Source organism: Rhinopithecus roxellana, chromosome 11, assembly GCF_007565055.1.
Source record: "Rhinopithecus roxellana isolate Shanxi Qingling chromosome 11, ASM756505v1, whole genome shotgun sequence".
NCBI classification, from domain to species: domain Eukaryota; kingdom Metazoa; phylum Chordata; class Mammalia; order Primates; family Cercopithecidae; genus Rhinopithecus; species Rhinopithecus roxellana.
Window position 1 is genome coordinate 40,818,402 of NC_044559.1, and position 15,211 is coordinate 40,833,612.

General features: G+C 45.6%; 1 protein-coding gene across 2 annotated transcripts in view; it reads left to right on the plus strand.

Moving 5' to 3' along the window:
- Positions 1-7,361: 7,361 nt before the first annotated feature.
- The window catches only part of INPP5F (inositol polyphosphate-5-phosphatase F), a 104,404-nt gene continuing 96,554 nt past the window's right edge, over positions 7,362-15,211 (plus strand). Inside the window, exons 1-2 of one of the 2 annotated variants that reach the window (XM_030940795.1) lie at positions 7,600-7,668; positions 10,918-11,036. Coding sequence is in view for 1 of the 2 variants with exons in the window: in XM_010375982.2 (XP_010374284.1) it covers positions 7,572-7,668 (97 nt within the window). In the remaining variant the exon portion in view is untranslated. Of the gene's footprint in view, positions 7,669-10,917; positions 11,037-15,211 lie in introns of both variants that reach the window. The other variant, XM_010375982.2, reaches the window with a different exon arrangement.

Below are 15,211 nucleotides of genomic sequence, written 5' to 3' on the forward strand. Positions count from 1 at the left end.
CAGATGATCCACCCGCCTCGGTCTCCCAAAGTGCTGGGATTACAGGCGTGAGCCACTGTGCCCGGCCAGAGGTAAAAGACTTTAGATCCTTAGGTAATACACTGCCTAAAAATATGTTTTGATGTGTGGTAGAGGAATGATTTGTGTATATGTATATACACATATATACATATATGTGTATATACGTATATATGTGTATACACATATATACATATATGTGTATATACATATATATGTGTATATACATGTATATATGTGTATATACATGTATATATGTGTATATATATATACACACACATTAGTTTTTTAAGGTGTAAAACATTAAGAGCACATGGTTTTTTTTTTTTTTTTTTTGAGACGGAGTCTCGCTCTGTCGCCCAGGCTGGAGTGCAGTGGCCGGATCTCAGCTCACTGAAAGCTCCGCCTCCCGGGTTTACGCCATTCTCCTGCCTCAGCCTCCCAAGTAGCTGGGACTACAGGCGCCCGCTACCTCGCCTGGCTAGTTTTTGTATTTTTTAGTAGAGACGGGGTTTCACCGTGTTAGCCAGGATGGTCTCCATCTCCTGACCTCGTGATCTGCCCGTCTCGGCCTCCCAAAGTGCTGGGATTACAGGCTTGAGCCACCCCGCCCGGCCTAGCATATGGTTTTTTAAAAAATCAAGAGCATAAAGCTGTATCAAGACATCTCATGTATCCCATAAATATACACATCTACTATATATCCACAAAAATTTAAAAAAAAAAGTGCATAGAAATATAAAGTGAAAACGTCTCCATCCTCCTTCCTATGTTCCTCATTTGCTTTCACAGCCCCTCTACTCACCACCCCCATTTCTATCCCTCAAAGGGAACTAGATTTTGTGTTTTGTTTCAGAAATGTTCTGGACTTATAAAAATATAATCTCTCTTCCATTCCCTCATTTTAAAAACTCAAATGGGATACTAGAAAATTCTGTTCTGCAATTTGGACTTTTTCTTTTCTTTTTCTTTTTGAGACAGGGTCTCACTCTGTCACCCAGGCTGGAGTGCAATGGTGTGATCTCAGCTCACTGCAACCTCTGCCTCCCAGGTTCAAGCGATTCTCCCTCCTTCAACCTCCTGATTAGCTGGGAGTACAGGTGCATGCCACCATGTCCAGCTAATATTTGTATTTTTAGTAGAAACGGGGTTTCACTATGTTGGCCAGGCTGGTCTCAAACTCCTGGTCTCAAGTGATCCACCTGCCTCAGCCTCCCAAAGTGCTGGGATTACAGGCATGAGCCACCATGCCTGGCCTAACTCGGACTTTTTCTATTTAACAGTGCATCTGGACATTTTTTCCAAATTAGCTTATTTAGAGCAAATGAATTTTTTTTTTAATTGAAGAGTAAATGCATAACAGAAAGGAAGTGAGAGACAGCTGGTTTTAGACGACTATGAAATTATCACTGAACAAAGTTAATTATCTTCTCTGCAAGGACAGAAGAGAAATATTAGATGCAGAAAAGACATGCTCTCTCTCGCACACGCACACACGTACACATACACACAAATAATTATGGCTGGTTTAATCAATTTTTTTTTTTTTTTGAGATGGCGTTTTGCTCTTGTCACCCAGGTTAGAGTACAATGGTGCAATCTTGGCTCACTGCAACCTCTGCCTCCTGGGTTCAAGTGATTCTCCCGCCTCAGCCTCCAGAGTAGCTGGGATTACGGGCGCCCATCACCATGCCCAGCTAATTCTTGTATTATTTTTTTGTAGAGATGGGGTTTCACTATGTTGGCCAGGCTGGTCTCAAACTTCTGACCTCAGGTGATCCACACACCTCAGCCTCCCAAAGTGCTGGGATTACAGGGATTACAGGTGTGAGCTACCACACCTGGCCTAAATTTTCTTTTCTTTTTTCTTTTTTTCTTTGAGATGGAGTTTCGCTTTTGTTGCCCAGGCTGGAGTACAATGGCGCGATCTTGGCTCACTGCAACCTCCGCCTCCCGGGTTCAAGTGATTCTCCTGTCTCAGCCTCCTGAGTAGCTGGGATCATAGGCGCCCGCCACTACGCATGGCTAATTTTTGGTATTTTTAGTAGAGACGGGGTTTCACCATGTTGGCCAGGCTGGTCTTGAACTCATGACCTCAGGTGATCTGCCCGCCTCAGCCTCCCAAAGTGCTGGGATTACAGGCGTGAGCCACCATGCCTGGTTCCCCATTTTTTTTTTTTTTTTTTTTGAGACTGGGTCTCACTCCTCGCTCTCCTGCCCAGGCTAGAGTGCAGTGGCTCAATCATAGCTCAATGTAGCCTTGAACTCTTGAGCTCAAGTGATCCTCCCACCTCAGCCTCCTGAATAGGTCCTTGACAATTTTATCAGGCCATACAATGAAAGAGCCAGTAATTGTTAACCCCCAAAGTATAGAAGTGAAAAAAAAGTGGTCTTCTACATTAAATAAAATGGCCTCTTTTAGGCCTGCATGACAGTCTTTCTTGTAGGGACTTTCCTTTTTCTTGGTCCATGGTGCTTCTCAACTGAACTATTTTATTTTATTTTATTTTATTTTAGAGACAGTCTTGCTATGTGACCCAGGCTGGAGTGTAGTGGTGCCACCTCGGCTCACTGCAACTTCCGCCTACCAGGTTCAAGCGATTCTCCTGCCTCAGCCTCCCGAGTAGCTGGGATTACAGGCACCCACCACCTTGCCTGGCTAATTTTTGTATTTTTAGTAGAGACAGGGTTTCACCATGTTGGCCAGGCTGGTCTTGAACTCTGGCCTCAAGTGATCCGCCTGCCTTGGCCTCCCAACGTGCTGGAATTAAGGTGTGAGCCACCTTGCCCAGCCTGAAGAACTTTATATATGTCAAAGTGCTCCAACAGTACAATTTCCAGCCATCCTTGATGAAGTTATGTGAGGAGGTAGCATAAGTTTGCTGGCTGATAAATCCATGAGAAATTGGCTGTTTGGCCAAATGTAAAAAATTGACTTGTGTGTTAGTCTGTTTGGGCTAAAAAAAAAAAAATACCATAGACTGGGTGACTTATAAACAACAGAATTTTTTTTTTCCCCAACAGTTCTGAAGGCTGGGAAGTTCGAGATTAAGGCACTGGTAGATTCAGTGTCTGGTGAGGGCCTGCTCTCTGGTTCTTAGACGCACATCTGTTTCCTTGAGATGCCCTTATGTGGTGGAAGGGGCAAGGGACCTTGCTGGGGTCTCTTATAAGCGCTCTAATGAGCTAATTACTTTCCAAAGGCCCTGTCTCCTAATATTATCACCTTGCAGGTTAGAATTTCAACATATAAATTTTGGGAAAGCAGTCCATTGCATTCTACCCTCATGGTTCTCCAGAGAAACAGGAACAATAGAATATATATACATATGTAGAAGAAAATTTATGATGAGCGATTGACTCATGAGATTATGAAGGCTGAGAAGTCCCAGTCTACCTTCTGCAAGCTGGAGAACCAGGAAAGCCTGTGGTATAGTTCCAGTCCAAACCTAAAGGCCTAAGAACCAGGGAGGTCAATCTGGGTCTGAGACCCCCGAACTATATCTGCTCCGATATCTGCAGGCAGGAGGAGATGAATGACCCAGTTTAACAGGGAACGCATTTGTTCTTCTTCCACCTTTTTATTCTATTCTTGTCCTTAAGGATTAGATGACCACCACATCGGTGAGGGGAGTCTTCTTTACTCAATCTACCAACTCAAATGCTAATCTCTTCCAGAAACATCCTCACACACACATACCCAGAAATAATGTTTTACTAGCTTTCTGGGCAGCTCTTAGCCTAGTCATGTTGACACATAAAATCCACCATCACAGCTTGTGAGTGTTTGGGGTCCTTAACCCTAAAGTTAAGCCACCTGTCACACCTGCAAGCCTGGCACTTTGGGAAGCCGAGGCGGGTGGATCACGAGGTCAGGAGTTCAAGACCAGCCTGGCTAACATGGCGAAACCCTGTTTCTACTAAAAAAACAAAAAATTAGCTGGGCGTGGTGGCTCATGCCTGTAATCCCAGCTACTCAGGAGGCTGAGGCAGGAGAATCACTTGAACCTGGGAGGTGGAGGTTGCAGTGAGCTGAGATCGCGCCATTACACTCCAGCTTGGGCAACAAGAGTGAAACTCTATCTCAAAAAAAAAAAAAAAAGTTAAGCCACCTAGACTGCTGACCTGCAACATGAGCAGCCTCCTGGCAGGCAGGGGGAGGGGGGAATATATTTATATAAATATAAATCTCTTCTTTTGGGAGATTTCTCACAGACAAGACTTAAGAAAGTTCTCACAGACAACAAACAAGACTATGAACAAGTTGACAGAAGACAGGAGATGATGTTAAAGTCAAACCTCACCAGAGGACACCAAAATCTAATCCAAAGATCTCAGAGACAAATAATAAATCTGACACTGAAGGGCTAAATCGGTCATCAGAGTTGGCTTATGTACCATCATTATTTGTGTAGGTTTAACCACGTGGATGCATTTCCTCACACTGATTTCAGCACTGGAAGGGAATACTTACTCATCATCTCTTTTCATAAATAAGGACACTGAGACCAAATGAGATTGAGTGAACTGACCAAGATCACACAGAACTGGCTAGAACCAAACTCCTTAGTGATTATACTTAAATTAGCATACATATGCCATACATGCAAAAGAAGATATATAATATGTATGATGGTCATCCATGTTTAAAAAGGAGAGCAGGCTGGGCGCGGTGGCTCAGGCCTGTAATCCCAGCACTTTGGGAGGCCGAGACGGGCAGATCACGAGGTCAGGAGATCGAGACCCTCCTGGCTAACACAGTGAAACCCCGTCTCTACTAAAAAATACAAAAAAACTAGCCAGGCGAGGTGGCGGGCGCCTGTAGTCCCAGCTACTCGGGAGGCTGAGGCAGGAGAATGGCGTAAACCCGGAAGGCAGAGCTTGCAATGAGCTGAGATCCGGCCACTGCACTCCAGCCTGGGTGACAAAGCAAGACTCCGTCTCAAAAAAAAAGGAGGGCAGCATCACGTGAACTTTCCACTAAAACCTGGGTGGCATCGGGCAGGAGGACCTTGAATTAGGAACCTAGAAGAGGGTGATGAGGCTGGCAAGTTAGCCACAGGCCGAGGATAGGCCAGCCAGGGAGTGGAGAGGCTGCAGGGGCCAAGGTTCGGGAAGTTCATAGCAGAAACAAGCAGAAACTGTGGCAGTAGACTGGGGATGTGACATCTACCAGGGACAGAAAACATGTGCTCTTTTCACTCATTTTGTTCAGCCAGGCTAGAGCTGTGCCTACCCCACAGCATGCGTTTGGAGCCTGAGGAAGACAGCAGTGTGCATTGGGGTCAGATAGATTACAGAAGCATCACCCCTCCATGTTTTCCTCTCTCCTAAAGACTTTGCTTGTTAACTTTGGATTTACAGGTAACCAAGCCCATATGATGGCATTAGCTAATGACTGACTGCTGTTTTTTCTAAGCTGCTGTCAGGCAGATTTTACTAATTAATTTCATTTAAAATAGTGGTGTTCAAGCCCGACTGCATATTAAAGTCATCTGGGGAGCTTAGAAAAAACAAACAAACCGACGCCAGAGCCCCACCCCAATTAAATTCTGATTTAATAGGTCTAAGGTCCAAGCATTGATATGTCTGAAAAATTCCCCAGGTGATTCTAACAGGCAGCCAGGGTTGGAACCACTGATTTAAAACATCAGGAAAAGTTCCAATGAACTAATCAATTGTTTTAAAACAGAACAGCATTGTTTTCTTCACATCTGGCAATGTAATTCATAAAACAATAATGAAATAATTTGCAGGATACAACGTCTTCATAGGATTTTCTCATTCTCATTTTTGCTAAGTCAACATATGGCTGAATTCAACAATCAATCTGAAAGTGATGGTTTCACTAAAGCTTCTTATAGCTTCATTACCTTCTTTCTCCAAATCACATCACGAAGATTTGATAGAGTAACTACCTCCCTGGACCTTTATGTTGAGGTGTCTGGACAGCACAGAGGCATGGTACTTAGAAAAGATTCCAGGACACTTTGTTGTCATTGGACTTTCTGTGCTATGGAAATTCAACACTGTGGGCTGCAACAATTAGTCATGTGGAACTCCTTCCTACTTTTGTACCCTCTCACTTTTTACTTGGGCAAAAGGTTAAAAGTATTGCCTTCTAAGAAGTCCCATTCGGGCACCCCTCTCTCTCGCAAGAGAGAGAGAGCTGTTCTCCCTTCTCTTTCTTTTGCCTGTAAACCTCCGCTCCTAAACTCAAAAAAAAAAAGTATTGCCTTCTTTTTCTCATCTCCTACCTCTTGTCTTTTTCTCTTATTTCCGATTCAGGCATTAGAGAAGATAAGGAGTTAGAAGTAGAAAGACTCACTGATTTATAGAACTGGGAGTGTAATAAAAGGTCATTAGTTCAACCACCATCTGAGACCAAGAGACTTCCCCAAGATCACACAGCTAGACAGTCCTGCAACTGGCCCCGGAAGTGGGGGCCTCATTCCCCAGACCCATTCTGTTCAGGACACCAACTGGTTTTTCAAGACAGACTGAGCTCAAGGAGGTTTGGGGGAGACTCCTCCTTCCCCAAGAGGTTCTCCATTCATCTTATCCTCGCCAAACGATATTCCTTCCGCTTGCTTCATTAACTGGCTCCATTTGTGAAGTCTTCTCCAACCCGCCCTGCTTAATTCGGGAAAAACAGCAGCATCTGTACATTCCTCCTTTCCTCCTCGCTCTTTAGCCCTGTGCTGCTAATGCTTGTGTGTTTTCTATTGTTACATGCTCTCCCTCGTTGATGTGCATTTATTGAATGCCTCTAGTTGTCAAACTTCTAATAGGAAATACGAAAACAAGACGCCTTCGCTTGGCTGGTGATGAACCCCTGTAGCCAGGCCCCGAGGTCTTGCCTGGTTTCGATAGGGGCAGGCAGCGCAGGCCCGCGGGGAACGTACCCCGCGCCGCCCCGGGAGAGCGGGTGTGGGGCTGGATCGCAGGACTCGGCCTGGCTTTAGAGGGCCTGGTGAAGCGTGAGCGCCCGCCGGCACGGAGGGGAGGCCCCAGCGGTGGGCGCCTGTTCCCAAGGCCGCGCGGAGGGAGGCGGCCAGCCCAGCCCGACTCGGCCGAGCTCCCGGGAGGCCACCGGTGGCCACAGCAAGAAGGCGGGCGCGCCGGGGGAGGGGCCTGGGGGAAGAGCGGGAGGGGTGGGCGGAAGGAGGAGAGGGAGGAGGAAAGACCCGCGGATAGGAGCTGGGAGGAGACACCTAGGAGAAGGCGGAGGAAAGGGCAGGAAGCGGGAGGGAACTGAAAAGAGGAGGAGGCTGAAAGGCGGAGCCGGGGGCTCCGGGAGAGGAGCCGGGCCCGGGGCGGAGCCGGGGAAGGGGCGGAGCCGGGGGGAGAGGCCTCTACGGCCGCCACCGCTGCGGCCGGGGCGCGTTCTCCTCCTACCGGTCGGGTGCCCTGGGGCGTTCCCTCGGCTGCTGCTCCTCGGCGCCGTTCCTACCCGGCCGCTCCCCGAGGCGCGGGCTCTGGCGGCCGCGACCGACTAGGAAGCCCCGTGCGCCGCCCGCGGGCCGCCGCCTCCCTGGGCGCGCGGGGCTGGCATGGAGCTCTTTCAAGCCAAGGACCACTACATCCTGCAGCAGGGCGAGCGCGCGCTGTGGTGCAGCCGCCGCGACGGCGGCCTCCAACTCCGACCTGGTGAGGCTGGCGGTGTGGGCTGGGGGCGCCCCGGGCCAGGGCGGGGAGAGGAGGGGGCGCGGCCAGACCCCTCAGCCTGGCAGGAGGAGCAGCCTGCGGGCCTGGCGAGGCGGGGCGGGGCGGGCTGCGAGCGCGCGAGCTGTCATTATTCCCTGACTGGAGGGAGCCTGGCCTTTCTCCGAGGGCAGCGCCGAGCCCCTGCCCCAATGCGGAGCAGAGGGGGCTGGCGACCCTCGTCCCTCCCACCGCGTCGCGCGGCCGCCCTTGGGGCTTGGGGCCCAGGCCGAGGGGAGGGGGTCTCCCGGGCAGAAAGTTCCAGCAAGGTGCGCCTGGCCTTAAAGGCCTCTTTCTCCTTGGAGTGGTTCTTACATGGCCTTCGCCAGAAGTTCTGGGTTCGAATTCGGATCTGGAGCGGTTGCGCTAGTTCCGTCGACGGCTCTGCTGGACACTCACTCCCTGTTGCCATCCCATGTATTCTTGGTTCCTTATTACTAAAGGTGTGACTTCACTATGGTTACCTCATAGGCACTCGGTTTAAAGCCTTTGTCTTTGGCTTTAATACCGCAGCATAATTAAACTGTATTGTAACGTATAATTTTGAGATTTTTGTGTGACTTGATGTTGTGCGACACAAAATGTATTGTGGGTCCATGTTTGGTGTCATGTAAGCTGTTCGGAGAGGCTTAAGTCTACAATTAGCTTGCTTTAGGAAAATGTGTGTGCAATTTGGTTTTAACAGAGCAGTCCCTGCCCTCAGAGCGCTGACAGTCCAGTTTCTTGTAAGATGGGGCTGGGTGGCACCTGCCCCTTTTGGCTTTCCAATCCTTTCCCCATATCACTCAGAGGTTCTTTCACTTAAGGAAAAGTGAGAGGATAGAGTTCTTTCAGGCAGGAGCCAGAGCTTTTCAGACTGACTTGTAATTCTTATGTGCAGTCCAGACAGAAGGATTACATGATATGAATTGAAAAGGATAAAAGTTCAGATGAGCTTTTCAGATCACAGCGTGGTACCACTTATAGGATGGCTTTTAAGGACAGGCCCTTTAATATATTATTCCCAATCCCCACAACAACCTTACAGGACACGTGTGGGATCCTCTTTTTCAGGTGAGGAGAAAGGAGTGAGAGGTTATTAGTAATTCGTTCGGGGTCACAGCCTAGAGTCGAGACACTGACACAGAGCAGTTCTGTGACCTCCAGAACACTTTTGGGCAGGCCCCACTGCTTTCTTAGGAAAGCCTACTAGTTGCTTTGCCAGAGCAGTGAAGGATAACTTATTTTTTTCCCAGGCTCTGTCTGTATTTTCTTGCTATTATGTTTTATTTCCTCTTTTTCAGAGTAGAGGATAAACTCCTTGGCCCAGATAAAGTTCTTGATGATCTTGGGATAGAGTTGTTGTAGATAGGCTAATTTTGGCCAGTCTTCTGTCATTCTCTTCTCTGATTTGACCATTTGCCTGGCTTTCTCTCCTTCTCTCCTTTCACTCCCCCAAATTTGGGTAAGGCTTCAGTACAGCTTGAAGTAAAGCAGATTTCAAAATTCCTAGGTTGTCAAAAGAGTCAACTCCTTGGATTCTAAAAGTTTAGACTATTAGAGCTGGATGGGACTTAAGATCGTCTCCAACTCATCTGACAACAAACTTTTCTACACCCTAGTTTCTTCAACTATAAAGGCTAACCTGCGCCTAGATTCTGTCATGAAGCCATGCAGTTTGGATTACTGTTTATCCAAAGTCCATGTCAGAAGGCAAATTTAAAACTTTTTTGGGGGAGTAAAGTAGCTATAGCCTTTGCACTTGAGATTATCATACTTTTTAGAATATAGCGGGCCACAGACCAAGTAGACCAAATGTCTAGAGGAAGGAAGAGGTCATATTTCAGAAGTGACAGCCAGTTTTGATCTTAAGGTGTTCGGGATAGCCAGGGAATAAAGAATCCCATGCACTTGATTTTCCCATAGTTTATCCTCTCCGGGACTGAAGATCCTTTCTAACTAATGGCTATTTAAGAATGGCATTTTAATTGAATAAGTGCTTTTCAGATCTTTTTCTATATATGGAATCATTTAACATTCTCTTTATTTTATTGGAATTTTTCCCTCTGCTTTTTCCCCTCTGTTTTGCTGCTGTTTGTAGTGACAGCATTTAAAATCTTTCATTGTTTCCTACTGGTTATTTAGCTGAATAGATGACTAAGTCCTTTTCTTTTTTAAAAGGGCAGTATTGTAAGCTTGAAAAAGCTTGTGGGCATCGTGGTTTTTACATTCGTGGCTATTGAACAACCCGAAACAAGAGTTTTCCTTTTTCTAGAGACATCAGAAGGATAAGTAATGATGATATTTAAGATGAAAATACTCATTTAGCCTGGAATGTTTGTTACTGTCATCCCCTTTTCCTACCTAGTTCATTCTGTAAGACCCAGCTCAGATGCTACCCCTCATCCTTGGGGCAGAATTATTGGCCACCTTTATTATAGTGTTTCCAGGCATTTTCTACACTTAGTGCACACTTCAGTTCTAACCCTATGCATCATCATATAATAAAAGTTTGCCTACTTCTTCCCCAGTGGGAAGTCCCAGTGTGTTCCCCAAGGCAAGGGCTGTATTTACTCCTCATCTTGGTGTCTCTAGGCTTTAGAGTACTTAGGACACAGAAGGCGTTTTTGTTTGAGTTGAGCTGAATTAAAGTTAAGTCTAAGTTCTCTCTCAGTAATATCATTGCCTTAAAAATAAGATGTTGTGTTATGTTTGTTGCTCTTTTTAGGCCTGTTTTTTTGCGGGGACGGGGAAGGGGTGGGGCGGACGGGCGGTGGACAGAGTCTTGCTCTGTCTCCCAGGCTGAAGTGCGGTGGTGTGATCTCGGCTTACTGCAACCTCCGCCTCCCGGATTCAAGTGATTCTCCTGCCTCAGACTCCCAAGTAGCCGGGACTACAGGTGTGTGCCACATCACCCAGCTAATTTTTGTATTTTTTGATAGAGACAGGATTTCATCATGTTGGCCAGGCTGGTCTCAAACCCCTGACCTCAGGTGATTGCCCACCTCGGCCTCCCAAAGTACTGGGATTACAGGCTTGACCCACTGTGCCCGGCCTCTTTTTAGGGCTGTTTTGAATATATTTTAATTGGAGTGGAAAATCTCTGTCCATTTAGTTAAAGAAATATGAGGAAAGGTACACCAGCACTTGTATTGTATTTCTATCTGTTGTAGCATTATCTCATTATCTTTTTTTTTTTTTTTTCTTCTGACACAGGGTCTTGCTCTGTCACCCAGGCTGGAGTGCAGTGGCGTGATCATGGCTTGCTGTAGCCCCTACCTCACGGGGTCAAGCTATTCCTCTCACCTCAGCCCCCCAGGTAGCTGGGACTACAGGTGTGTGCTACCATGCCTGGTTAATTTTTTTTTTTTTTTTGGTAGAGATGGAGTCTCACTATATCACTCAGGCTGATCATGGCCTCCTGGGCTCAAGTGATCCTCCCACCGTGGCCTCCCAAAGTGCTGGAATTACGGGCATGAGCCACCACACTGGGCTTTTAATATATCTTTTTGGTAGTATTCCTTACTTTCCTCTTTAACATTATTTAAACTTTTTCAGTTTTTTTTTCTCCCAGCTAAAAAACCAAGGATTTTTTTTTTTCTGGTGTTTCTAATTTTTTTAAGGGTAGTGAGTAATCTGTATTCATACATAGCACTGTTTTTTGATAGATGCATTTGTCTATTGTAAGATAATGACTACCAGAGAAAAATATTTTGGTTCTTTCCTTTCCTTTTCTTTTTTTTTTTTTGAGATGGAGTTTTGCTCTTGTTGCCCAAGCTGGAGTGCAATGGCGTGATCTCGGCTCACTGTAACCTCCGCCTCCCAGGTTCAAGCGATTCTCCTGTCTCAGCCTCCTGAGTAGCTGGGATTATAGGCGCCTGTCACCACGCCTGGCAAGTTTTTGTATTTTTACTAGAGACAGGGTTTTGCCATGTTGGCCAGGCTGGTCTCGGACTCCTGACCTCAGGTGATCCACCTGCCCTGGCCTCCCAAGGTGCTGGGATTACAGGCGTGAGCCACCGGGCCCGCCCTGGTTATTTTATTTTCTACAGGGAAGATGATAAAGCACTGTGTAAACATTCAGTAATCTTCTGAGAGTAGAGTCTAATATCTCAGGATAAGAATTGTAATTTAAAGACTTAAAAAGAAATATAATACAATCCACTTTAGGGGAATGGTAATATGGTCTTATCTCGGTCTTAAAATTGCTTCCCCTAGTCCTTGTGGCTTTGTCTGATATGACAGTATTACATAATTTATAGCTGTGTGTAAATTATATAATAATTCACATTCTGTTCTGAGACTGAGTGACCAAGAGATCTCAAAGCATCTGTCATACACATAACATTCATAAACTTAGAAACTATATATGGAAAGGTGATACTGTAATTGATGAATGCCAGTGAACTTTTTCTTTCTGAGATGGAGTCTCGCTCTGTTGCCAGGCTGGAGTGCAGTGGCGTGATCTTGGCTCACTGCAACCTCTGCCTCCCAGGTTCAAGCAGTTCTCCTGCCTCAGCCTCCCCGGTAGCTGGGACTTTAGGCACGTACCACCATGCCTGGGTAATTTTTTGTATTTTTGGTAGAGATGGGGTTTTACCATGTTGGCCAGGATGCTCTCGATCTCTCGACCTTGTGGTCCGCCTGCCTCGGCCTCCCAAAGTGTTGGGATTACAAGTGTGAGCCACTGTGCCCAGCCTGAACATTTTTTTTTAGAGGAGTACTAGGTATTAGTTAGAATTCACAAAAACATTAAAAAATTTTTCTGTTCTTCTCAGAGTTAATTTTTGATAATGAAATTATTTTTACTATGTCATATGAAGTTAACTTTTTTGAATGAGAAATCATAATTATGGAATTGAAATCCACCTGGAATTTTTTTTTGAAGAATCATTTTTTTGAAATGATTCTGTTTATTTGGAGTTTTGTAGCATTTGGTATTGACTTAAAGAAAAAAAGGATTTTGAACTTTATCTTTTTAAAAAATTATGTTTATGGCGAGGCGTGATGGCTCACGCCTGTAATTCCAGCACTTTGGAAAGCCGAGGTGGATGGATCACCTGAGGTCAGGAGTTCAAGACCAGCCTGGCCAACATGGTAAAACCCTGTCTCTACTGAAAATACAAAAATTAGCTGGGTGTGGTGGCGGGCCTGTAATCCCAACTACTCGGGAGACTGAGGCACGAGAATCGCTTGAACCCGGGAGGCAGAGGTTGCAGTGAGCTGAGATGGCGCCACTGTACACTAGCCTGGGCAACAGAGTGAGACTGTCTCAGAAAAAAAAATTGTGTTTACTAAAAATTTGCAAATTACCATGACAAAATGTAATAGGGCACTTTAAATTACATATTAAATATGTTTACAAAATCTTTCTAATCATTTTTGTTGTTGAATAACCAGTTTTTTTCTTAGTGTATTTAGTCTTCAGTTTTTATAATGGGTTACTAGTTTTATATCTCGTACTACTTTTTACTCCATATTTTATATTGCTGACAGGCTAACAGTTGGATTGAATAGATCTGTATGTTTATTTTTATGCTTGTACATATTTGTATGACTGTACATTTATTTCCCATTTGAAGGTAGAAAAGACTTATCTTTACCAAGTTTTCACCCCCCAACCCATTTTTGGCTTAAATAAAAGAAGACAAGTGGTTTTGTGTGTGTGTGTGTGTGTGTGTGTGTGTGTGTGTGTGTGTGTGTGTGTGTAGAGAGTCTTGCTCTGTCGCCCAGGCTGGAGTGTTGTGGCATGATCTTTGCCCACTGCAACCTCGGCCTCCAGGTTTCAAGCGATTCTCGTGCTGCAGCCTCCTGAGTAGCTGGGACTACAGGTGCCTGCCACCACGCCCGGCCAAGTTTTTGTATTTTTAGTAGAGACAGTGTTTCACCTCATTGCCTACACTGGTCTCGAACTTCTGAGCTCAGGCATTCCACCTGCCTCGGCCTCCCAAAGTGCTGGAATTGCAGGCGTGAGCCACCATGCCTGGCAGGAGGACAAGGTCTTTCTAAGGTGACTGACAATTTTTGGGATCAGGTTTTACAGATTGAGGGAGGTTTTTGTGTGTATTTTGTTGTCTACATCATTACCTGAGATTGAGTAGCTAATAATAACAGCTTTTATTTCTTGAGCAGTTTTCTTTTCTTTTTTTTTTTTTTTTTTTTGAGACGGAGTTTTGCTCTGTTGCTCTGTTGCTGGAGTACAATGGCATGATCTCGGCTCACTGCAATCTCTGCCTCCCAGGTTCAAGCAATTCCCTCTGCCTCAGCCTCCTGAGTAGCTAGGAACTGGCGACTGCCACCATGCCTGGCTAATTTTTGTATTTTTAGTAGAGATGGGGTTTTGCCATATTGGCCAGGTTGGTCTTGAACTCCTGACCTCAGGTGATCCGCCCGCCTCGGCCTCCCAAAAGTGCTGGGATTACAGGTGTGAGCCACCGCAACGGGCCTGTAATTCCAGCTGCAGCTGAGTACTTTTCTGAGCCAGACATTGTTCCATGACGTTTACATGTATTATTTCATTTCATCTCCACAGTAAACCTTGGGAGGAGGGTTTCATTATTATCCTCATTTTACAGATGAGGAAACAGGCACAGAGAAGTAATTTGACCAAGTTCACAGAGGGAGAGCCAGGCTCTAACCCAGTGTTTGACTGTAAAACCAGGTTTTCCTCAGTATTGACAAAAACGTTTTATGAACCTTTCTACCTTCTTGACTAGAAAGTGTTAGGATTTATATTTTCATGGTTAATAGCTGAAATGTATCTTTAGCTATCCTAATCATTATAGTGCAGCCTGTATAGAGAATTAAATAGCCTCTCAAATGTCAAAGCGAGCACATTGAGGAAGGCGCTATGTAGAAAGAAAAGGCTAATAATGTGATAACTGGTTTGTTCATTGACCCTATGCCTGCACTGACTTTCTTGCAAAATTCATATAGTTACAGGGAATGTTGTTATGTAATGAATTGACTAGTAGTAGTTTTTCCAGGTACGGTCAGTTGATCAGGTTTCTCTTCTTAAGTTTTTGGAACATCTGCAGTTTGGGAAGGGAATAGATACAGGGTAGATCTTTGAGCAGAAACATTGATATGTTACTCATTGGGAACTATTTCCTCCAGGAATGAGCAACCTGAAGCCTTTCTCAGTGTAGCTTTTCACCAGTGCTAGATCCAGTTTCATAGACATCCTTTCAGAGCATGCACAGCAGAGGTGAAATGGAGGAGAAGCCTGTAGGGCAAAACTACCTTCAAAGAAGGGAGAGCCTTTGTAGAATCACTGGTTCCTAGACACTTGTGTTTTGGCCAGGCCCTGGCCAAGACTTGCCAAAGGCATGCTTTAGAGAAGAGGTAGTATCAAGTTTTTTTTTTTTTTTTTTTTTTTTAAGTAGATTGTGAAGGTGCCAGAAACTAAGGTGCACTTACAGCTTGGTCTTTGGGGAACCTGGCTGCATTGGTTCAGGTCCCCGCTTGTCCCACTTGCCTGGCCTAAACACCCCCCTGGCATGGAGAAAGA